At 40.4% G+C, this 25,609-nt stretch overlaps 1 protein-coding gene across 2 annotated transcripts in view; it reads right to left on the reverse strand.

The window, feature by feature from the left end:
* prim2 (DNA primase subunit 2) overlaps positions 1-23,756 on the reverse strand; it is a 166,070-nt gene extending 142,314 nt beyond the window's left edge. For both annotated transcript variants that reach the window (XM_048596997.1, XM_048596998.1), the window contains exons 1-4: positions 23,533-23,756; positions 22,066-22,169; positions 18,870-18,958; positions 16,105-16,222 (exon numbers count right to left, since the gene is read on the reverse strand). In XM_048596997.1, coding sequence (XP_048452954.1) covers positions 16,105-16,222; positions 18,870-18,958; positions 22,066-22,169; positions 23,533-23,680 — 459 coding nt within the window. In that variant the 5' untranslated portion in view covers positions 23,681-23,756. The remainder of the gene's footprint in view (positions 1-16,104; positions 16,223-18,869; positions 18,959-22,065; positions 22,170-23,532) is intronic.
* Positions 23,757-25,609: the final 1,853 nt, after the last annotated feature.

Consider the following 25,609-nt stretch of genomic DNA (forward strand, 5'->3'; position numbering starts at 1 on the left):
GCTAAATTGTCCATAATGTCCAGGGATATGCAGGCTAGGTGGACTAGCCAGGCTAAACGCAGGATTTCGGGGATAGTATAGGGGGCTGGGGCTGGGTCTGGGTGGGATGCTCTTCGGAGGGTAGGTATAACTTGGTGGACCAAATGGCCTCTTTCCACACTGTAGGGATTTCATTATTCTAGCAATAATTCACAAATAATTTCTGGACCACAAATATTCAATTATTTATAACAAAAAGTACGGAAGGCTTTCAATTAACCCTGGTCTAAAAGCCAGGTAAATTGTGAAATTCTGCGTACTTTTCAAATTTTTAACATTTTTGACAACTTCAGAAATTTCAGGGTTTAACTTCCAGCACATTATGCCAGTGAAAGACAACCTTCATTGTTCAACTCGTGTGCAATTTAAATTGCAGCTTTGCTTTTTTTTTATAAATTACAAACTGAAATGCAATTTTCAGAAACACTGGTTAAAATAAACTATCACAGAAAAAGCAAAATCAAGTGAAAGAACATTATGTTCAATATTTTGTTGGGCAATCCCCTAAAAAGTTAATTAACATCTATAGATTACAAAGCAATTATGTTTAATTGTACTTCCACATGAATATTTTATGATCCTTAATGCATCAAAATTGCATGTAAAAAGTTTATTATACAATAATTTTTTGGCACGATGCTGGGAATCAAGTTTGTCAATTTGCCTGATTTTTGTTTCTGGGACCAAAAGTCTACCTTTGAAATTTCTTTGATAAAGCTCCTCCTGAAAAGTACAGTGGAAGTCCATTATAACTAAGTGCAATCCCCCAGGAATTCCCTTATAGTAGAGGTTTCATGGCTCCAAAAAGAGGTAAACGTTTATTTAAATAGCCAATTTGCTTGTTAAGAATTTGAGAAACAGGGCTTTTCTTGTGAACATGGTAAAGCTATAGTGCAGTACTACTCTGATGTGGTTTAACTTAATAGATCCCAACATCTGTGTCGGAGTCTTCCACAGAGTATATACAATTCTCTTTTGAAAACTATGACCGAATCAAATTCTATCATCCTCACAGAGCAGTGCATGCCAGATCATTACAACTGGCTGCACTATTTTCAAGAATACTGACAACAATGGATGCAACATGGACCCCACTCTATGGTAGCCATGTCAGCAAGACGATTAATTCTCTGTTGAAGAGGCAAATCAAATTCTAAGCTAAAAAAAACTCTGAACTACATAAATGGAAATGCTCAAATGGAAAATACATCGTAATTCCCCCAGACCTGTCTTCAAGACATGTAACCCACATGGCAGTTTAAAAAGTCATTTGGCACTATTGCCAGTAATAGACTTTGAGAAAAAACAAGTATCTGAAGTTAGTTAAACAGAAATATTTAATACTTTGAACACTAAAGATTGTACAAAATAACACTGCGAGCACATTCTGTTGTTCAGCTTGGTGAATTGTCAATTATTCTTATCTGCAGAAACATGTGCAAAGATCCATTAGAGCCTAAAGGATGAGATCAATAACAATTAATTACTTCTGTCAATTGTATCATAATGGTTCTGTGCAGAGCCTTGAGTCATTGTACCATGATAAAATGCAATATAGTCAGCAGTTGTTGCTGTAGTATATTTTTAAAACATTGCGTACAAGACTTCCTTTGAAATGCTCTTATTTCTGGCAAAAGCTAATGAAATGACATCGACAGCAACCAGCATCCCAGCTTTAAGGATTTCTTGGAAAGCTACCTCAAGGATGTTGCTTCATTCTATCAAGATCATGTTCTCAAAAGTCTTACTAAAGAAAGTGAAGGGCAACATTCAACTCTCTTATTTGGAAATCTCCGTGCCTACACTGACTTTCAAACTATGAATTTAGAGGTACGAGCAATAGAAACAGATTCAACAGTAGCTTTCAAAAAGAGACCAGGATACACTTGGGACTTGGGAGAGAAAATTGTAAGGGTGTGGAGAAAAAGAGCAAGAGGTGACAGACCAAGTAGATTCCACTTTGAAAAAGCCAACTCAGACTCAGTGTTATAATTTTTTTAAAAATATTTATTCATCTGATGCAAGTGCGTCCACTAAGGCCGGCATTTATTGCTGTCTTCATAAACTTTTGCAATGTTTGGTACGTACATAGATACAGCTACAATGCTACTTGGAAGGGAATTCCAGGTTAGAGATTTTGGCCCAACAACAGCAAAGGAATAGTAATTTAGCTCCAAGTCAGGATAGTGCATGGTTGATAGGGAAACATGCAGGTTGTGGTGTTTCGATACATTTGCTACAAGACCCAAGTCATAGTAGCATTCAGCCCAATGAGTCTGCTCCACCATTCAATGAGATCATGATAATGAACAACTGCACTTCGCTGCCTTTTTCTGTAACTATTGATTAGCTTACTGATTAAAAATCTCAGTCTTATACTAAATGACCCAGCATCTACAGCCCTCTGCAGTATAGATTCACTTGCCCAAGAAGAAATTCTTCTTCATCTCTGTTTTAAATAGGCAACCCATTACTCTGCGATTATGCCCTCAAATCTTAGACTCTCCCACAAGGGAAAAACAATGCCAGTATATCTTTCCTTCGATAAAGGACCAAAGCTGTTCACAGCATTCTAGGTGTGGTCTGCCTTGTGTAGTTTCAGCAAGACCTCCCTATTTTTTACTCCATTCCCTTTGAAATAAAAGGTCAACATTTGATTTGTCTTCTCTATTGCCCAAAGAACTTAGACACTAGTTTTTTTATGATTTATGCACGAGGACTTTCAAATCCCTCTGTTAGCAGTCTTTCTCCATTTAATTAGCATTCAGCTCCTCTGTTCTTCCAGCCAAAATACATTAATGTCAGACTTTCTGACATTATATTCCACCTGAAGATTTTACCCACTCATTTAACCTGCCTAATGTCCCTCTGCAGACTGTATTATCTTCACCACTTGCCCTCCCACCTATTTGCGTGTCATCCGTAAGAACTTGGCTATAGTAAACCACTTCCTTCATTCAAGTCAACAATATATATTGCAGTTAATTTTGACCCTATCATTGATCCCTGTGGTACTCCATTAATTACAGGTTGCTGTCCTGAAAAAAAAAAGCCCCCTTTATCCTAATTCTTTTTACTAGTTAGGCAATTCTCAATCCATGCGAATAGATTTCTCCCTCCAGCAAAAAGCTCTTATTTTCTTAAGTAGCCTTTCACACCTAACCTTTTTGAACACCTTTTAGAAATTCAAATACATTACAATTAATGATTCCCCTATTATCTAACCTGTTTGTTACTTCCTCAAAAATTCCAAAAAAAAATCAGGCATTATTTCCCATTCATGAAGCTGCTTGATTATATGAGATAACAAGGTATAGAGCTGGATGAACACAGCAGGCCAAGCAACATCAGAGGAGCAGGAAAGCTGATGTTTCGGGTCTGGACCCTTCTTCTCTGATGCTGCTTGGCCTGCTGTGTTCATCCAGCTCTGACACCTTGTTATCTCAGATTCTCCAGCATCAGCAGTTCCTACTATCTCTGTTTGATTATATTATGTATTTATATATTTCTAAATGCTCTATGGTTACATTCTTTTGAATACTCTATGGGCTACCCTTGTCTTTCTAGATGGTAGACATCAAAGCATTTGGAAAGTGCATCTTGTACATCACAGCTTCCTAAAAGCAGAATCCACAAAGCCATGTGGGGTCCCAAGCTCCAAGGCAACAATGCCTTTAATGGTGCTCCAAGCTGTCAGGCAGTGGTTAACCCTCACATTTTGTCAGACTGTGTGTGATCTAAATTACTGAACCTCCAAGTGATGATCCTGCTGCAATAAAAATGGTTTGGTTAGAAGCATGTAACACTGACCATGAAACACTCACTTTTCTATACAGCCCTCCCACATTCTCTAACCCTAAATATACCCCCCATTCCAACCCCACAACTGCCCTTACAGATCCAAAGCCCTCATCCCAACCTCAGAACTTTTAGTCAGTCAATGGTAAGGGGTCACAACAATTTTCCAGCTTTGAAATGGGGTCCAGGCGGAACAGAGTTTGGGAGTCTCTGTAATATTGGTACACAATGCTGCCCTTATGCATCAATGGAGGAGAAAGTAAATTTTCAATGAGAGGGATAGGAACAAGCAGCTTCTTCATCCTAGATTCAAACTTTTTTAATAACGTTGGAGCTGCATCCATCCACGCAAGCTGAGCGTATCCCATCACACTCCCATCTTGTACCTTCTGAATAGTGGACAGATATTGGAGAGTCAGAAGTGAGTTACTTTCTGCAGAATCCCCAGCCTCTGATGCAAGTCTTGCAGCCACAGTATATGTATGTCTGGTCTAAGTTAACTCCTGTTAATATAACCCCCAGGATGTTGATGGCATGGGATTCAACAATTATATTGCACTGAATAGCTCAGATGGTTCGAACACAGTGCTAATAATGCCAAGGTCACAGCTTCAACAGCCAGTAACACTGGGTTGCAAGCCAGGCCTTAATTTTGAAGAGGCAGTCACAGAGTGGTAGTGACAGTAGACTAGTTAATCCAGAATCCCAAGCTAATGTTCCAACAACAGGAGATCAAATCCTTAAAAGATCCATTTGGTTCACCAATGCCCTTTAGGGAAGAAATATGCAATCTTTATCTTGTCAGTCCTACGTGAGCCACCAGACCCACAGCAATGTCACTGACTCTCAAATGCCCTCTTGGCACTTAGGCATAGGCGATAAATGCTGGCCTAGTCAGCGACACCACATCCTTTGAACAAATAGAAAACAAAATGTCATGGCAGATGGTTCAATTCCATCTCATTAAAAATGGTATTTGCCTAGCACTGGTACTTTTTTTAAAAAGAAAAGGTATCTGGCACATTTATACTTGCCATTAGCTCTCTTTTTGATCAAAAACATCAGGAGTCAAAACATGGAACAGAGTATTTCTAACAATCCAAACGCTCTCCCTAGATATCTTTCACAGACCTGCAAGATATCAAAATTTCCTTTCTTCAAATCAAACCGGCTTGTACTTTCTATATACTTAAAGGAGGGTGAATGGAACAGAAGGCTATGGTAATAGGGTTCAGTAAAATGAGAGAAGTTTCATTTGCAGCATAAAGTCCAGTGTGAACATGTTGAATTCAGTAGGTAGCCTGTTTCTACACTGCCCATTCTATATCATGTAAATTACAACTATAAATTTAGAAAAATACTGGATCAAACAGGAAACCCTTGCAATACTCCACTAAATCAATCTGTTTTGTAAAAATCACCAGAGAAATCAGTTAACATAGTAGCTCCAGCTGAAAATGCTGATGCTCATATGCTCATTAAACATATGGACAGTACATTTGTTAAATCACAGCTATGTTAATCAACCTGAGAAAATCATTTCCATATTTTTTCTCCATGTTTTAAACAAACAATAGTCCTTGCAACAGTACCAACCAGCTTCAAATTACCAATGTATTGCAATTCCCAAGTTCAATAATCAAAGCAGGAGTTTATTTTTAAAACTGCACCAAGAACAAAGAATGATAGAAAGTGCTCAGCAGGTAAGGCAGCTCTTAGGAAGACTAAAAATTTCAGCTTGATGACATTTTTGATTTGAAGTTTCTTTATGATGCACCTTTTCTGCATCTTTCATACTTTTTTAATCCACCCCCATCTTTTATTTTAAAAAAACCTTCCGTCTATTGGACTTCCATTTTTCCTAGATCTTTAAGAAAGCGCTTCCTTTCAACTCAGAGCCATCACACATCTGATGACGAATTCATTGACCAAAAAGGTTAACTGTTTCCCGGTACACAGATGCCACCAAAGCTGCTGAGTTATTTCCAGTACTTTTTGTTCTCGTTTCACATTTCTAGCAGGTTTTCATTTTTTGTGTCTAAATGGTTTTCCCCAAAGTCCTTTAAAGTTGAGGGGACCTCTTCTGCAGAAAGAACATATTATTCGGAATAGTATTTAATGCACAAACAGGCATTTCACCCAACCAGCTTAGACCATGTTCATGTTCCAGATAAGCCTGCTCCTACACCTTTACATTTCACCATTTCTTGTTCTTTCATGGAAAGTGGACATCACTGACTAAGCCAACATTTGTTGCCTGTCCTCAGGAAGGTGGTGGTCAGATAACTACATAACAACTGTAGTCATGTTGTGGAAGTGCAGTGACAGTACTGTGAATTAAGCAATGCCTAGAATTTTGACTCAGCGACAGTGAAGGAATGGTGATAACAGTTCCGAGTCAAGACACTGTGGGGTTTGGAGAGAACTTGCAGGTACAGGTGTTCCATTGCCGCCGATACCATTGACTTCTAGGTAATTGAGGTTGGGGTTTGGACGGTGTGGTCAGATTAGCCTGGCTAGGCTGGTGGCCACGTAATGAGAGCATTTGCTTGCTGCTGCATATTTGTTTGATAGTTAAAAGTTTAACTCATGGCATCTTGCAATTTCTTAAAAGATACAGAACTATTGGCTAAAAAAATTCAAAAAAAGAAATTTCTGTTACCCTGACAGCATTATTAAACTTACCAAAATATCAGGACAAATACAAATAGAGAGATGGAAGAATTCCAGAGGAAGTGGTGGATGTGGGTACAATTACATTTAAAAGACATTTGTATAAATATATAAATAGTAAAGGTTTGGAGGGATAAAAGCCAGGAGCAGGCAGGTGGGACTATGTTCAGCATGGATGGGTTGGACCACAGAGTCTGTTTCTGTGCTATATGACTCCATAAGGGATGACTCACCGAAAGAGTGGCCTGAAACCCAAGAAAAGAAAAAAAAACAAAAACCTTCAAATAGCTGAGACTACCTACTTTCACCATGCCAGCTCATATACTCCTGAAACCCTCATTCATGCTTTCATGATCTCTAGACTTGGCTGTTCCAAAGCAGCTGGTCCCTCACATTCTGGACAATACACTTGAAGTTATCTAAAACTCTTTTGCCCACATCATAACTCACAGCGAGTCCCATTTGCTTGTCATGCCACCGACACAGGCTCTCAATGCAGCAACACAAATTTTAAAATTCATCCTTTTTCTCCCCTACCAATTCCTCACCCCTCCTCATCATTGCAATCTTCTCCAGCCCCATAATGTGAGCTATCTTTGCTTCTCTAATTCCAACCCAAAAACAATTCTTCGTGCAATGGGGATAAAGTTTTATAGAGAGCTTACACCTGTTACCCTACTTCCCCTAGACAACTTCAACATTTGTTGTTCTCAGTAAGCACGAACATAAACTGCGGCAACTGCTCCATCATTAATCTGTCCTTCACTTCTAAAACAAAAAAATTCAGTACAGATTGCAATCATTACCTTCATCCATTATCTGATCATTCAGCAGGGTACAGCAATTTCACTAAAAGCATGGAGGCCGAGGACTAGGATTCTTGAACTTTTGAAAACTGTTTTAATGACAAGTGGCAGAGCAGCAAGAAAAAAAATGCACCAGAATAATAGCACCACCCACTGGATTAGACATTAAAAACTGTCATCAAAAACCCTAGTATTCACAGGATGTCAAATCACAACATTCACGTTATCTTCAACATCCACCTTTCTTTTCAGGGTCCTCAAGAATGCATCTCATTTATTATTTCATCAGTATCAGGGTTCAGTATAGTAGCTTGAAAGACCCTTAGATCATCTATCTTTGATTTCTGTAGAAATTACTGTCACTAACTCCATGCATCCCCCCCGACCCCAAGCCCAACTTCTACCTCCTCACAAAACAAACGATAATGAGCGAATATAATTTTGCCATAAACTTTTCACTACTGATAATCCTGTTTAGATCGCACACCTCAGGAATTCTTAAAGAGGAATTAATTTCCTTGAACTTCTCAAAAACCTTTGATGAGGGTTTGCACCATAAACTTAAACCAATCAGCAATTACAATCTTCCAAAACGTCACACTCAACTACTCAGTTTCTCTTCTCACTCTCAACAGACTGATCATTTACCTATGGCTCTTTTCTATTGATACAGAATGATAAAATATTCTAAGAGGCCAGGTAGTCATGTGCAAAAGAACAATCCAGTTCATCCCACTCCTTAGCTTTTTCCTCTACTTTTGCAATCGTTTTCTTCAGTATCTGTTTAAGGCTGTGTTGAAGTTCAAGAGCATCATTCTTCAGTCTGTATCCACCATCCCGGCAGGCAGGTATTCCAAATCCTACGCACTTGATGGTCTTTCTTACATCTCTTTGGCCAATCACCTTCAAATCTGTGCTTTCTGATTATTCATTCTGTCACTGGAAAACTCAAAAAAAAACTTTCGAATTCAACATTGCTTTTAATTCCCATCCTTGAAAAACACAATACTTGCACTGCTGGGATAGATGCCCTACTCGGGACAGAGCACCTTTGGCATATCACATTCTCCAGGGCATTTGTAAATCTATTTGCAAGACTAATGGTGGGCTCACCATTATTTATGGGTAAGCAGCTCCTGGTGAGATGATGAGATTAAAGGTTAACATTGGCAACTATTTTCTTGATAAGATCTACAAACTGACATATGTATAGTGCAATTAATGATGTTATCTGGTCAAAGTAGATAATGCGAGGAACCACTTCAGAGCTTCCTTGGATCTCAAAAACAGAAGTTACCACTTGATGGGGAGTGTGAAAGAAAGATGAAAATAGAAAAGTTACAGTCAATTCTTCAGGTCTTGCAGAAATTCTGCTCTTTTGTTCAGTGGTAACTTACTTTGTTTTTTACACCTTATTCATCTTTCTTTTCCATTGCCACCACACAGTACTGTATTCTGCTGTCACATTTGATTATTTAATCTCCACTACCCCTTCTCCCCTGACAGGAATTCCCTTTTGTTCTATCGCCCTCTCCATTCTTTCTCCTAGTTCTGCAATTTACAAATGGTCAAATACACAAATTCTCCACTTCTGGTGTAAAGTCACCAACCTGAAGCACAGATACTGACTGACTTACTTCTTCTCCTCCAGTTCTTTGCCCAAAAACAGGCTGGAAACAGAGCACAACAAACTGAGCCATTGGTTGGGCAAGCAGCCATGTCCAAGATCCACAACAGCGTGTCAGGTGTTAGCACCAATCTGATCCACACCAAACAGCTAGCCAACCACACCTCCAATGAGTCAGTTTCTGTGGTAACATTGCTTTTTCCATGCACCTTGAAGGCTGGAGTTACGGGGTAAAGGCTCTAATTTCTTTTCATCACAAAGCCAATCAGGAATCTCTCCCATGCAGAGATAGCAAGAACTACAGATGTTGGAGTCAAAGATAACATAGTGCGAGCTGGAGGAACACAGCAAGCCAGGCTGCTTCAGGAAGGTTTCTGAAGAAGGGTCCCCACCCGAAACGTCAACTTTCCTACTCCTCTGATGCTGCCTGGCCTGCTGTGTTCCTCCATCTCAACACTTATCTCTCCCATGCATACCATCTTCTATTGGTATTAAGTGCTATCCAACATGTTCTGTTTTAAGTTATAGAACACAGCATTGTGTTATTAAGGTGAAAAGATTTTTGGAAAATACCAATGCAAACAATGACTTTAGAACCTTCCAAGGACGTTGAAAGCCTCAAAATAGAATATCACTTTCTGGATCACATCACTCCAGTTGGAGCACAGACTGCATTATAGTTCTAGCCTTAAAAGCATATTTCATTACTCCAGATACAAAGTTCAAGGCACAATAATGTTCAGCAATTCCTTTCCCCTATAACAGTGACATGTCAAGTGTGGAGCAAAGACACACAGCATCTAACCCTGACAGCAAGGAATGTCAGAATCAAAACTAAAAGCATGCAGACACTAATTCTTTCATTTGAAATGGTTTCTATTCACCAGGCTTGTCTGATATCACAGCTTTGATCTTTAATGAAAAAGGTTTAGTTTAATGGATCTAGCGCTCTATGACACCAAGCAATTCAAAGCTTTGGTGGGTATTCGTGGACATAGCCAGATAGCTTTTATTTATTGACAAGTGAGTTTTAAACTCATTGGGTTCGCCTTTTGCAACTTTCCAAGCTAGCTAGAAACTATGGAGCCATATTACACCTCATAGTGTAGGAGAAATGGCAGACAAAAGGAGAACAGTAGCCATTTAAATTTATATTGGGCTTTTAACATAAAGTTTGTCAAAAGGCATCACAGGAGCACAATCAGACAGCAGTTGACAATGAGCTACAGTCATGAATGTTCAGGCAAGTTCTAGTAAGGTAGCACCTTAAGGAAAGACATTCAAGTAATTACAGTTTCAACAGCTGAAAACCTAACAGCAACATAATGGAACCAGGGTGGGGGGGGGGAGGTGCAAGCAAAAAGTCAGAATTGGAAGAGCACAGAGATCTCAGGGGTTATGGGGCTGGAAGAAATTTTAGAGAGAGACAATGCCCACAAAAGGATTCAAAAACAAGGCTACAATGAGATTCAACTCAATGACAGACAATAATTATTTATGGATTAAGTATCAAAAATCACTTCAATCAAGCATCAAGAACCAAATACTTCACACGGCTGAGAGGAGATCTAATTGATTCATTCAAAACCATGAGGAATCCAGACAGAGTAAACAAGGAAAAGAAGCGATTGGGGGAAGAACATTTTCACAGTGAGTTTTCGGTCTACAATGCACTGCACAAAAGCATGAAGTAGACATTTAAAAGGGAATTAGACAGTTATTTGAAAACAAATAAAGTGCTAGTGGAGAACGCATTAAGTGAAATGCATGTTTTGAGATCCAGCGCAGGCATGATGGCTCAAGCAGCTTTCTTCGGCACTGTAACAATTCTGTGAAACAGTCCAGGTAAAGGTGAACTGCTGTGCCAAACAACAGAATTGAACATAAAGACTGATGCCAACACTAACACAGCATCATTTCATCAAGTTCATTCATCATGTTCATATACAATTGCCTTAAGTTCTGATGAAATCTACTTCCACCATCTCTTCTGAAATGTATCCCTGGGTAAGAACACTTCCAACTTCATCTCCAGTGGGTTTGCCCAACACAACCTTTGGTTACCAAACAAGTGCCAGAGGAAAAGGCTTTTCAAACTTGCTCTAGTAAAATACCTCATAACTTCAAAAACCTCCAATAGGTCTCACTTTAAACCCTTCTGTTCTAAGGAGATGGTTCTGCCCTCAACATACAAATGAGAACATAGACAGAAAGGGCAAAAGCATGTTTCAACTGCAAAGGCAGAATTCCTGGAGGTGTTTTTCTGCTTGGTTCAGCATCAACTGCTCTATGCAGTTATGTTTTAACTTCAGACATTGTAAGTTTCTGACTCTTAATACTGGACTCAGAACTGATCTTTGATCAATTTGATCATTTCAGCTGCTTTCAGTTGCTTTGTGGGGCAGAGGAGTTGTCATAGGAACAATGAACCCAACTAGCCTCTTTTCCACACCCCCACACAAATCATAATCGTGGGTCAAATGCATAATTTCATTTACCCACTGTGGTACTGTAATCCTTAGTAGCTTTACGGCACAGAGATACATTTTCCAGAGTGTTTCTCCCCACCCGCAATCTGCCATAGATCTTTGCATTTTGGAAGAGAATAGATAGCTGAAGAAAACAGGTGATGGTACGAAAAGTTCAGCCTTGATTCTATAGCCATCACGATTGTGAAGCAGGCTTCATGGCCAACTGCTGTTTTTACACCCATCCCTGAAATGTGGATTTCTGACTATTTCACAAATTGAAGGCAGTTTTCCTACAAGTTTCTCTTGAATTGGTTTCCAGGAGCCAGCACACATGAGCCTGGCAGTTGTGCTATTAAGCATTGTTATTGCAGCCTAGCATTAGACTGGAAGACCAAAATGTATAGATTTGCCACCAGTCTCCCTAAACCAGCAAACATAAAATTGGGAGTCAGCTGCTGAAAACTGAGTTAGAAGACCAATGTGAAAGACTCTTCAGTTATTTGTCTCAAAAGAAAAAAACACCTTTGTCATCTTTTACTCTTAGATACTGGTGAATGGAAGATTTGATTAGCACATGCTTAACCCAGTCAGCAAAAAAAAAAGCAAACTTACACAGATCTTGCATTCCTTGATTTTATGAACCACAGATTCAAACTGACATGCTTGAAACACAAATGGTCTCAGTTTACAAATTTGCTGTTTACAGGTCATGATCGACCTCCGGTCTTAATTTTCAATATCACCTCACAGCAAAAGTCCCACTTCCCTGGAGTTCAAACTTGTATGATTCACATTCCAAACTTCCAGCCATCTTGGAACGGTAATATGTTTTTTTACAGTGAAAACAAGAAAGATTTCTGACCACAAAACTTAAGCATTCATGAAAGTAAAGTTGCCACAGTCCCAGAGGAAGATAGGGCTGCTCTCTGATTAAATAGAGAAGACTGTGGTGGTTTAACCCGAGGCTCACCACGCCTCAGACAAGGGGAGATGTTAAGAAGGGTACTTCATGATAACCTCAGTCGGTGTAGGAATTAAACCCACATGGTTGGCGTCAATCTATGTCACAAACCACCACTTAGCCAAATGAATTAACTGACCCTCCTTAAATCTTAATATAATCTAGTAAGGGATCTCCCATTTAGGACCAATCAGTAAAATATTTTTTTCTCAGAGGGTAGAGTGCCTTTGAAAACCCCTTCCTCAAAAAGGAGGTGGAAGCAGAGTCTTTGAAAATTTTTAAGGCAGAGGTGGCTAGATTCTCAACCAGCATGGGGGTGAAAGGTTATCAGGATTAGGCAGGATCATGGAGTAGTCAGATCAAACATGATCTTATTGAATGGTGGAACAGGTGCAGGGGCTGTATGGCCTACTTCAACTCTGAACTCGTACTTTCAACTATAAAGAAAGGGAAGATTTCATTCCCCTGTGCAACTTAACAGCATTATTTAGGCTCGAAATAATGAGGATTACACCAAAGAAAAAGCAATACTCTACTTTTCAAAAAAAAAAATCACACCACTTGCTTCATAGAACAGCATGCTGTAAGAGGACACTTAGCCCATTGAGGCTGTGTTCTATCAAAGAGCATTCCAGTTAGACCCACTCGTTCACCATTGTATGCGTAAATTGCAGTTGTCAAGGGGCCTTTCCATATTACAAATTGGATCAGTGCACAGACCAAGAGTCTTGAATCTGGAGCCAGTACCCAACTCCTTTATTCAAATGCCAATTACATGTCCACCCAAAATCTGCAAAGTTGTAAACATAATTCGGCATCTTAGGGCATGAATAGGATTTGGACGAGCAAAGGGCCTCTTCTGTACAGTATGATTCTATAATTCTATGCATGGCTTTTGCCCTACTGAATTTGGTTCATATCTGCAGAGAATACTAGGCTGAACTGCTCATGGCTACAGGTCCAACACTATTGGAAAACAGGCAATATTAAGTGATCAGCAAATTACAGCACAATGTCTCAAGTTTGTTTTTCCAACAGCACATTGGGAACTGCAGATTACACTTCGTGGAAACATGAGGTACTTGTGTACCTTCTGAAAACCATTTAAACCAAACGTGTTATCGTCTGTTAGCTGCCATAGTCCATCTCAAACAGGCACTGAATCCACCTCAAATTTATTGGAAGAAAGTTTTCTCCCAGTGTTGAGATTCTACATGAAACAGAATGACAACAACTTCAGTAAGTAGCTTTCTCACCTGACGCACAAGGTTACAAGTTCAAATCCCACTCTGGAAACTCGGCCACCATTTAAGCTGACATCCCAATATGTTCCTAAGGAGTGCAACATTGTCAGAGGTGTCGTCTTTCAGATAAGATTTTAAACCAAGGCCTGTTCTACTCTCTCAGATGGATGCAAAATTTCCCACATTATTATGCTGAACCTCTGAGAAATGGCCCCAGAAGCTTGGACGATATTTATCCACAAAGATACAAAATGGATTACCTAGTCATGACCACATTGTTATTTAAAGGAGTTTCGTGTGTATAAATTGGTTTCTGCAATTCCTACATTACAGCAGTAGCTAGACTTCAAAAGTAGTTAATTAATTCGCTGTACAACATCACTAGGAAGTCCCAAAGTTTTGAAAGACATTAAATAATACATAAATGCAATAAATAAATTATTCTTCAACTCTCAATGCAGTTCCTTTAGTTACAGGTCTAGAGTATGCAATTGTCTGCAATGACATGGATTTTTAGTAAACCTAAGCATGAACCCAGTGGGAAGCTAATAATATTAATAACCTGTGTTTGGGGTAAGCATGGTCTACAAGGTTAATCTGTTAAGGAAGCAAAAATGCACTTCTGCAACATATCAATGTGTCTGGTTCCTCCTAAAGCACTTTTCAATCAATTAATCATTGGCCTCCAATTACCTCAACTGCGCATCAAGATGATGAGTTTGTTCATGACTATAGCACAGTTGATGGGAGCACAGGAAGTGTAATGGTTATGCCTTCAGCGAGTACTTCTCTTTACAAGCAGAGAATTAACTGCACTAGATGCAGTTGCAGATATTTTAGCATGTTTATCATCAACTGATACTGCTGCCTCACCAGGAAGCAGATTGGAAACAAACAGTGTACAACCAAGAAAGCAACAGTCATGGGTTCCAAATGAAAGACTCTAGTTGACTTGCAATCTTGGCAATCCAGATTTTCTGCTTTTCAACAGAAATTATCAAAGAAGGTACTAGCCTGAAGTGGTGCAAGTACATTTCAAACAGACTTAATTTCAGGAGACTATCTAGTTTCAGAAAGCCATTTTAAACACACAGATCAAAGTGTCAGAAATAAGCACAGTAATTGGGTTCTGGTGAATAGAGCGATTTCTTTGTTAATATCAGATTCCTATCCCTTCACTTTTGAGAAGCCACACATCCTCAAGCACTGAGAAGTGAACTTGGTCTAGCTTTTACGTACATTATTCTTGAACAGATGGACCAAATGTTTGTGTACAGTCAACCCACAGAATTCATACCTCTTTCCTTTGAGAAATGTAATAACATCTCAGTACTCCCAAATGAACACAACAGACTGTGACACCATCAAACATGAACTGGAGAATGTTCAGCCCTGAGGCAGGTCGATTGCTGCTGCCTGCAAGTTGCACATTCTCACCACTCCGAGTAACAAGTTTTCCCCTGGAATTCCCTACTATATAGTTCTTAGCAATTGTCACATATTTATGACTTTGAGTTTTGGACTTTTTCCACAAATGTTCACCATATCAAATCATTTCACAGACATAAAGATCAGTTCACACTTATCTAGAATAAAAGGGAGTCCCAGCTTGCTCAGTCTTTTTGTTTTGTTATAGCCTCAGTTCTGGTATGATCCCTGCAAATCCTTTATTGCCCTTTTGCCAGAGCTTCCATGTCCTTATTAAAATATGCAAACCAGAACTGTGTAGAGTCTAACTAAGGCTCTATTAAAGTTGGCATAACCCTTCTGCTTTTCAGTTCTATCCTAACTAAACTAATGCCAGCATTTTATTTACATTTTTATATCTTTATTAATCTGCGCTGCTATCCTTAATAACTTCTGAATTTGCATCAGATTAAAAACACAGCGTTGACAATTTTTATCTTGTGAAAGAAGGTTCTGGAAGATAATTATCAAGGGTCAAAGGTTTTTTTAAATTCAGAAACATCAACTTCCAAACTTTGTGAAATGGTCCAACAGCTACTACCATCATCGGTCAGCAGCCACTTAAGGTCTCTTTGGAGTGGAGGAAGTTCTAAACCAAAGTTCAGCTATGGCAGAGGAGGAGGTGATGGCCAAAGATGGGTAATGGGAAAATCGTTATAACATAATCACAACAACTGTACAGATAAAATTTAAACATTTAAATTAAGACAGGGTGAGTTGGAATGAACGAGAGAGAGATTCTGATTCTGACACCAGGCAGGTAAACACCACCTTCCCCCCACAAAAAAAAAAGGTTCTTGCATACAACAGAATAACAAATGTAGAAAGGCAGAAACACTAATAGAGTTCGATAAGGAAAGAAGAGAAAGTTTGTAAGTTTGAATTGAAAAGCCCATTTCTGTATATCCTATGCACTTTGATGCAGTGGGATTATGATTTAAGTCGATCACTATGAACAATGAGAAAAACAAAACAGTTGAAAATGGACAATGTGCACGAAGGTTGATTCTGTACTCACAGCTTGATATTCCAGCTTATTGTGCTTGAGAAATTCTAGCTGCTTGTTATACAGTTCGTTGAATCGGAAACGGAATACTTCCAATTCTTGCTGGATAAACCATCGTCTCAGATCTTCCCTGAGGAAATAAGGGGAGGGGAAAAAAAAAAATCAGACCAACCATACATTTAGCACACTACAGTTCAGATCTCAAGTAACTATTCCTACATAATAGATTGGGACACCTCCAGCAATAACTGCTCCTCCCAGAGTTTCAGGAAATTAGGAAATAGGAAAAGTATGGCATTTTAGAGGCCACTGAAGGTTAGTGGAATGAGTGATCGTAAAAGCAGTTGCTCAGCAATTCACAACACACCAATGTCACACAGCAAGATTGGATGGGAAATTGCACTTCAACAAGGCATTGCTGGCTTTTCCTTGATTCGAAGCCACCATCATTTCAGAGTCACTGAACAGGCAGAATCTTGACTCACACTGTAAAAATGATATTTTATTTGGAAATATAAGACAAAAAATGGAAGTGTGAGATATCTCTGGTTTATGTTTCCAAATGGAAATATGTAATATTAGTTTTTCTTACAAAAAACTCAATGGAAAAATTGAACCACATGGTGTTCTTTTGCTGGAAGCTGAATCTTTCTACTTCTGTGGGGGGTGAATCTCTCGGATTTGATGAGATGTCCCTTTGGCTCCTCCAATACTTTCTGGCATATTAATTGTTCACTCTTTCACTCTCTGGTTAGAGGCAACACTTTACAGTAAATGGTGGGAGAGGTTGGTTGGTATCTTTCACTTTTTTAGTGGCTTCGCTGCACAGAGACTTTCCTTTTGCAGTCTGGGGGTTTCTATCCTTGCGTTGTTTACACATATTCTGCAGGCCTGCCCAGGAGAGAGTGTTGTGGTCATGCTGCTGACCTTTGGCCTCCACAAACTAATCAACAATCTCTCCTCGGATACACACACACACATCACACACAATGCCATGGCACCTTAGACATCTTCCCTCACAGCTTGAAGAAAGTAACAATGTGGATGTAACTCATAAGTTACCAGCAACTTGGTTGAGAAGCGCAGGAATATCTTCCGCAATCCTTAATATCAAACAGCACTTTCCCATTTAGGTCCAGAATTCAAAAGAAAAAAAAATAAAATGACTTGGAGTCTCCATTTGCCTATTACTAATTAGTCACGTTTTTGGCACGTGTTATAACAAAGGTATCCTCTAACAAGTAAGTGCTTAAACTGTTTTCTTTAAAATATTCTCTTATTCATTAATGAAACCTGCTAAAAGTATTTTTTTATCTTAGACCGTGGTCACAGTCAGGCATTGACCATACTGGAGATTCAATTGGTCTATTTCATACTTGTGACACCTAACAGAGTTTTGGAACCGATTTCTGATACACTCTCTGCACCAGGGTAATGACAACAGAGCTTTGGACACAGAGGTAGATGCCGCATGCAATGGAGGGATCCGGAGGACAGTACTTGCTTTTATAAACGTTTGGTCCAAGAGGGAGATATTTAGTAGAGCAAGAGAGTTGATGCCATAGGAGGATCTAAACACAAGGATCAGAGTTTTAGAAGTCGAAGGATTGCTTAACCAGACTAATTTAATTTAGGCAAATGAATGAACTGGACACTGGCCCAAGTTAGGCTAGGGATGGCAAACTTTGGAAATGAATTACTGTTTACTGAGCAATATCTGAGGAGATGGGGAGGGGGAACTCTGCCTGTAACCATGCAAGCTTCAACATACAAGATGCATTGGAAAAAGAAATTTTCCTATCAGATCCCAAACCACTGGTCTCTCTCCACATACATCTGATGATTAATTTGATTTTAAAAGTCACCACAAATTTGGGACAACCCACTGAACCATGATTAATAAAATCATACAAGCTCATAAATGATCCCACAGCACCCTCTGGTGGCTATTCATTTTTGTTTAAATTATTGAATTTCTTCTTTCTGAATGCTTTGCAAATCATAGAATCATAGAATCCCTAGTGTGGAAATAGGCCCTTCGCCCCAACAAGTCCACACCGGACCTCAGACATCCCACCCAAACCCATCCTTATAACCCACCTAATCTACACATCCCTGAACACCATGGGCAATTTAGCACGGCCAATCCACCTACCCTGCACATCTTTGGACAGCGGCAGGAAACCAGATCACCCGGAGGAAACCCACGCAGACACAGGGAGAATGTGCAAACTCCACACAGACAGTCGCCGAGGGTGGAATTGAACCTGGGTTCCTGGTTCTGTGAGGCAGCAGTGCTAACCACTGAGCCACCGTGCCGCCCCTCCAGTAAATTGTAAAGTGTTGTCACCTCCAGTAAATGAGGAAGAATGACATTTTCTTTAACTTTAGACAACGAATATGAGAAACTGATGTGGAGATGCCGGTGTTGGCCTGGGGTGGACAAGGTCAGAAATCGCACGACACCAGGCCATAGTCAACAGGTCAACCCGAAAACACAAGCCTTCGGAGCCTCACTCCCTCCCCAGGCGCCAGCGAGAAAGGAGGGTCAGACACAGAATTTACAAGTAAAAGATCAAAAGGTCACACAACTGATCAGGTACCTTGTAAATTTATTACCATGGATTAACAAGAGAAGATTACTATTCCCGTGAATTGAATGTTATGTATTTAGAATTTGAAAACGGACATGTCAGAATCCCTGCACTTTTCTGGCCGCAAAAGAGTCACAGTTTCTAAAAGACCACATCAAAAGGTGTTCTGCAGGTTTTACTCACGACTGGCAGTAAGCAAGACGCAATATGAAATGAGAAATGTGATCTTTCCTTCTTATTTCATACTCATCCAGCCTCTCTTCACTTGAAACCTGGGAAGGAAGCAAGGAGAGAAAAGGACCTTGAATAATTAATCAATCCCAAAAATAAAAGAAAATATTAAAAAATGCTGGAGAAACTCAGTGGGTCAGGCAGTATTTGTGGAGAGAGAAACAGAGTTATTGTTTCAAATCCAAATGACTCTTCTTCAAAACTGTTCTGAAAACTGGCAAGATCAACTGTTTTACTCTCCTTAGATGCTGTCAGATCTGCTAAGTTCCTCCAGCAATTTGTCATTATTTCAGATTTCCAGGATCCACAATATTTTGCTTTTAAACAAAATAAAACCGCTGTTACTAAAATCATAAAACAAGAACAGTTAGAAAGCAAAGGCAGATTTACAAGAGGAATTAAAAATTATGATTTTAAGATGGGTGAATTAAAATTCAAGGATTTTTCTCCTCAGAGCAGAGATGGGGAGAAGAAAATTTATTCAAGGTGTTTGAAATTTTGAAAACGTTTTGACGTAACAAATGTGATGAATCTTTCCCTCCAAGTCATACACCATCCTGACTGGAACTATATAGCGCCTTCATCAACATTGGATCAAAGCCCCTATATAACCCCTATGCACTGTTGGTGCTCCACATCCCAAGGATAGAAGTAGTTCAATAAGGCTCAGTGCCACCTTGTCCAGGGCAATAACTGCTGTCCTAACTTGCGACAAACACATCCACGAATAAATCCAAAGTTGGCCATTCCCAACAGGTATCACAACTGTTCTTTTCTTCCCTTCTAACAGCCAATGCCAATCCAGTTCACACTTAAACCCTCCAACATTACCTAGCTCCTCTAGTAACCTATTCCATACTTCACACCCGATGATGGAAGTAACAAAATCTAAATGGCATGTTCACCAGCCGTCCAGTGTCAGTTTATGTCAGTTGACAACAAAGTTTGTGATGCTTTCAAAGGATTCCTAATAATGTTAACATGAAGCTGCAATTATTATGTCACTTTAGAAAGAAAAGTACAAATGTTGGTGGAACAGATTATTTGACCCAGGATATTCTCAAAGATGGAGAGAACTGGCAAAGGTGCAAATAACAAAAATGTTTTCCAAAGAATGATAGCAAGACAGGAAAGACTGAACAAGCCAGAACTTTCTTCTCTAGAAAGCTGAACGATGAGCCAATAGAGGTCTTCAACATTTGAAGAAGCTCCATGTAGTAGTTATGGAGAGATTTTTTTGTGAGGAAAACCAAACCTAGTGACCATAAATAGGATACAGATGCTCATATATCTAATAATGAATACAGGAGAAACTACTTTTGGGGTAAAAATGGTCAAAGACAAAAAAAAACTTCTGAAATATTCATGCTGAGGAATCCTAATACAGTAATATCATCTTTTATGAACTGTAGTGAATGGAAATGTTTACAGGCCATTTCAAATGGGTAAAATTTTTCAACTCCAACTAAGTGGGCAGGAATAGTAGTTTTCCCTTTGTTACCTCCTGTCATCACCAACACTTATTGTGGACCAATGCATTTTAACAAATCATCAAAATGACCCCCAATATTTCAGCATTTAATACGGTTAGTGCATGTAATACAAGCTGAAGTCCGTACAAACAACAGAACATGACCTTGCAGGACTACATACTTGCAAAGAAAAGCAAAGGGCTAGAAGACTGGTTTGAAAACTATTTTCTAAAGAGAACCCGAATTTAGTTCACTACCACCTTCAAGAACAAATAGGAATAACGCTGCCTTGCCAGCGATGCCTTCCTTCCAGGAATAAAAAACATGAAACAAATTCTTGAAAATTAACTGCCAGCAAAAATTAAACAGCAACAAAGCAGTGTACCAACAGCCAGTTTAATTATTAACATTCAAATGTGATAGATAAGCACACAAGTCACAGAAACGTGAACATTTGCATTGTTAAATAACTTTGTGAAAACCTATGTTTCAGCCAGCCTCTCCACATTTCCTGGTGACAGAAGGCTCAGTGAAGGCCCTCTCCCCACACTCACTTTAATCAGCCCTCCCCTAAATCTCACTCCACACTGACTCTCACCCAACCCCTGCAGCCCACCTCCCAGCAACTCCTCTACCAATCCCCCACTTCCTTTTCCTCTCAATTAATCATTCTGCCCAACCAACCACTGCTATTACCACCAAACGCTCAGGTTCTGTTGCCCTCCACCACACTTGCCAAACTCAGCAGATTCCAACTTTGCTGCCAAATGTCACCTCCTGCCAAAACCTCACCCCATACCTCCCGAAGCCAGTGAGTCTACCAGCAACCACTACCACAAACAGCCTGCCAGCAGGATGAATGAAAGTAGCCACTACAGGTGGGTACCAGGCTGAGCAGCAGCACCTCTGGGGCCCACCTGGGGAGAAAAACAATTCAAAAAGCACAAATTTCCTAGTGGAAATTTAGAATCCCGTCAAATGGGGGAAATTTCTCACCCATACTTGTTCATTAAAGAGAGGTGAGAACATGGAACTATACAAGATAGGTAGCCGTCTAAGTGAATAGCATGTAAACACTTAAAGGAAAGGAGAAACACAAGAGTTACAATGAATTGAAAGGATATACAGAAGGATTGCAGAGGGAGAACAGAAGTGACAGCAAGGTGATAGCGTTGAGGAAGAAGTGCAAGAGGAAGCTTCAAGTGACACGGTGTACTATAATCAGATCATTCTGTCACCCAAATTTAAGGGGAAGTACTTATCAGTTATTTGCCTCAGCTCAAACTGACCCAGTTATTGATTCACAGTAACTGAATCCATAGGTCAATTCAGGTTTAAGTTTTTGCTCATTTACCCGAAAGTCTCACTTGTAATATCTCTGTGAAGCACTGTGGACTATTTAACAAAGTCACTATATCAAGACAAGTGATCATTATTAAAACTCCCATCAAGAAGGAGAGTGAACAAACGAAGAAAGCAAGACATGGCAGGAGTGGCACCAATAGCTCTTTCAGAAAGATGGCAAATGGAAAGAATGGCTTCACCCAAGGCAACACCTATATGACTTCATGTGAGAAAAAGAGAACAATATGGAGAAAGCCATGGGTGAAATACCAGACATAAGGTGCTGATTTCTTTTATTAACAAAATACTAACAACACAATATCGATACTTACTCTGTAAGGAAACTTCAGCTTTCGAAATTCATTTTCCAGTTTCTTGTTATAGGCCTCCGATGTCCTGACATGGCTAACGCCAAGTGTTTCTACACACTTGAGAACTAGAAGGGAAAAAAAATTGTTCTAGTTTATGATAAACACTGAAGTTGTTCAAGTCTGCGATAAAAGTAATTGAAACGTCAGGTGAGACAGAGAATTACCCACTGAACCAGACCTATCATTCCCATCGACAAATTCCATGTTGTTTGTTTGAGTTCATTATCGGGAAGAAGTTTTGTTTCTACTAAATTTGAGCTGGATTCAGATCCTGTTGAGAAATGGATGCTGCAGCTAGGAGACATCAGCTTGTTCAGTATGAATGGTCTTAATAATGCTCACACCCCACAACCTTGGCTGTATGACCTGCAGTTACCAACACGCTAATGAATCAGAATTGATACAATGCTGGTGTCCATTCAACCCATCACGTCTGCACCAGCTCTCTGAGCAATTTCACTCAATGCCAAACTGTTAACTTTTGTCAGTAACCCAACAGCACAATGTTTAAATGTAAACAACCGTCTCAAGGTTCTCTTTAGGACAGCAAGGTGGCTCAGTGGTTAGAACTGCTGCCTCACAATGCCAGGGACCCAGGTACGATTCCAACCTTGGGTGACTGTACGGAGTTTGCACATTTGCCCTATGTCTGCGTGGGCTTCTTGTGGTTTCCTCCCACAGACCAAAGATGTGCAGGTTAGCTAGTTTGGCCATGCTAAATTGCCCCATGCTGTCCAGGGACGTGCAGGCTAAACAGATTAGTCACAGTAAATGTGGATTATGGCAAGAGGGTGCATGGGCTGGATCTGGCACTTCGGAGGATCGGTGTAGACCCATTGGGCCTAACAACCTCTATACGTTCTGTAAGGATTCTGTGATTGTCTTGATACCTCAGTTAAACCTGTCTCCATTGCACTTATAACACAGTGCATTCCAGGTCAGAGCCATTTACTGCATCTAAAAGATTCTTATCTCACATTCAGTTCTTCTTTAAGCCCGCGCACTTTGATTCTTGATCCGTTTACAACCAGGAAAAGTTTCTCTTAATCAACACTGTCCAGGCATCTCAGGATTTAAAAAACCTCTGTCAAATCACACCTCAGCTCTCACCTCTCCAAGAAAGACACGTTCAGCTTTCCAACCTACCCTCGTAACTGAAACTTTTCATTCCTGGAACTATTCTCGCAAACCTCTTATGCACTCCCTCCAATGTATTCACTAAAGGCTACAGTATGGCATCCAGAACTGTACACAATACTCCAACCGAGGTCTAACCTCCTTGTCCCTTTCACCTATCTCTTCCATTACCCCATATGCTTTTCTTTACACGTCTCCTCCTCTCCTACCTATAACCTCTGCCTTCCCATTTCATACCTCGCACCCTCCCCTATCCCTCCCTCCCTCCATCCGCCCCGCGCCTGCTCCTACGTTTCAGCCTCTCCATCGCGAAATTCTCGAAATCCTGCAACGAGACGTTCTCAGTCGGCGGTTGCTCATAGAACTGGATCGGAAACGGATAGATCTCAGCCAAGGGGGAGCATCGCAGGCGACGCGGCCTACTCCTGGAGAACTCCATAACCCAGGGCCTAGCGCACTACAACCGGTATGTCCCAGCAACCGAGCTAGCCCGAGCCGCCTGTAATCTCCCGCCATTCGGGCCACCAATCACAGCGCGTTCCGGTGAGCCACAGAGTCCTATTGGCCAGGACTGTCAGCAGATTGACCAATCATAGTGCGGATCAAGCAGTCGCGCCCACCTCTTTGTCGGATTTTCCACCAGTTTAGCCAATGACAGTGTGCTTCGCGTTTTCAACTCTTCTATTGGCCATAACGTGAAACGAAATAGCCAATTGTAAAATGGTCCGTGAGTCCACATTATTTCATTGGATAAGATTTATACACGTGCAACCATAGGTCGCGCGGCTAGGAAACAGCAACCTATTACTGGTCAATACCTGTGCCCAAACAGTCAGTCATAGCACGTTCTGAAGAAGGGTCCCGATCCGAAATATTAGCTTTCCTGCTCCTCTGATGCTGCCTGGACTGCTGAGTTCAACTAGCTTCACACTGTGTTATCTCTGACTCCAGCATCGGCAGTTCTTACTATCTGTCAGCAGCCACACTTTCCCAGTTTTGAGAAAGGATCACTGAACCCGAAACGTTAACTCTGATTTCTCTTCACAGATGCTGCCAGATCTGCTGAGCTTTTCCAGCAATTTCTGTTTTTGTTTTACATTTTCCCCTTGAGCCAGACGCCAAAAGGAGCTGTCCTGACCTGGCTCACATGCGGCTTCCTGTGAGAATCCATTCCGTTTCATTCTACCAAACTCTCACTCTGTTGAATGGTTTAGGGAGTATGATGAATACTCCTCCTCATCTGGATGAGTGCAGCTCCAACAACACTTCAAGAAGCATGACGTCATCCAGGACAAAGCAACCTGTTGAGTTGCACCACATAACAGCATCTACTTTCAACATAGTGAACTTGGCTAGATCAGAATATTGAAGAATCCACTTGCTGAACAGTACAATTTATCTTGGTTTCTTTTGTCAGAGAGTGGATGCTAAAAGATGATAACCTTTGTGCAGCCATTATTTATAGTTATCTATCAATCTGTCCCAGTTCAGAGCTGAAGGTAAAACTACAGTCAAGTGCTCTGACCAAAACTGGTGGTTATGAGACCATAGGAGCAGAAGTAGGCCATTCAGCACAGGAAGGCTGCTCTACCATTCGATCATGGCCTCTCAACTCCATTCTCCTGCCTCTCCCACTTGATCCCCTTACTAATCAATAAACTATCTCTATCTTAAATACACTCAATGACTTGGCCTCCACAGCCTTCTGAGGCAATGGATTTCACAGATTAACCACTCGCTGGCTAAAGAAATTTCTCCTTATCTCAGTTATTTATTTGTTCATTCATTGGATGAGGGCATCGCTGACTAGGGCAGCATTTATTGCCCATCCCTAAGTGCCCAGAGGGCAGTTAAGAGTCAACCACATTGCTGGGGGTCTGGAGTCATATGTAGGCCAGACTAGGTAAGGATTCCAGTTTCGTTCCCTTTAGTGAACCAGACGGATTTTTCCCAATAATGGATTCATGGTCATCATTTGACTCTTAATTCCAGAAGTTTTTTTTTAATGGATTTCAAATTCCACCATCTGTTGTAGTGGGATTTGAACCCAGGTCCCCAAAACATTATCTGGGTCTCTGGATTAACAGTCCAGCGATTATCACTAGGCCATCACCTCCCATATAAATTGTACAGTGTCATCCCTTCAGTCTGATGCTGTGCCCTCAGGACTTTGTCTCTTAATAATGGAAACATCTTCTCCATGTTCACTGTATCCAGGCCTTTCAATATTCACTAAATTTCAATGAGATCTCCCCCACATACTTCTAAACTCCATCGATTACAGACCCAGAGTCCTCAAATACTCCTCAAGTGATAAGCACTTCGTCCCTGGGACCATTCATGTAAACCTCTGGACCCCTCCAGCACC

The sequence above is a fragment of the Rhincodon typus genome, chromosome 5, assembly GCF_021869965.1.
Source record: "Rhincodon typus isolate 14 chromosome 5, sRhiTyp1.1, whole genome shotgun sequence".
NCBI lineage: Eukaryota > Metazoa > Chordata > Chondrichthyes > Orectolobiformes > Rhincodontidae > Rhincodon > Rhincodon typus.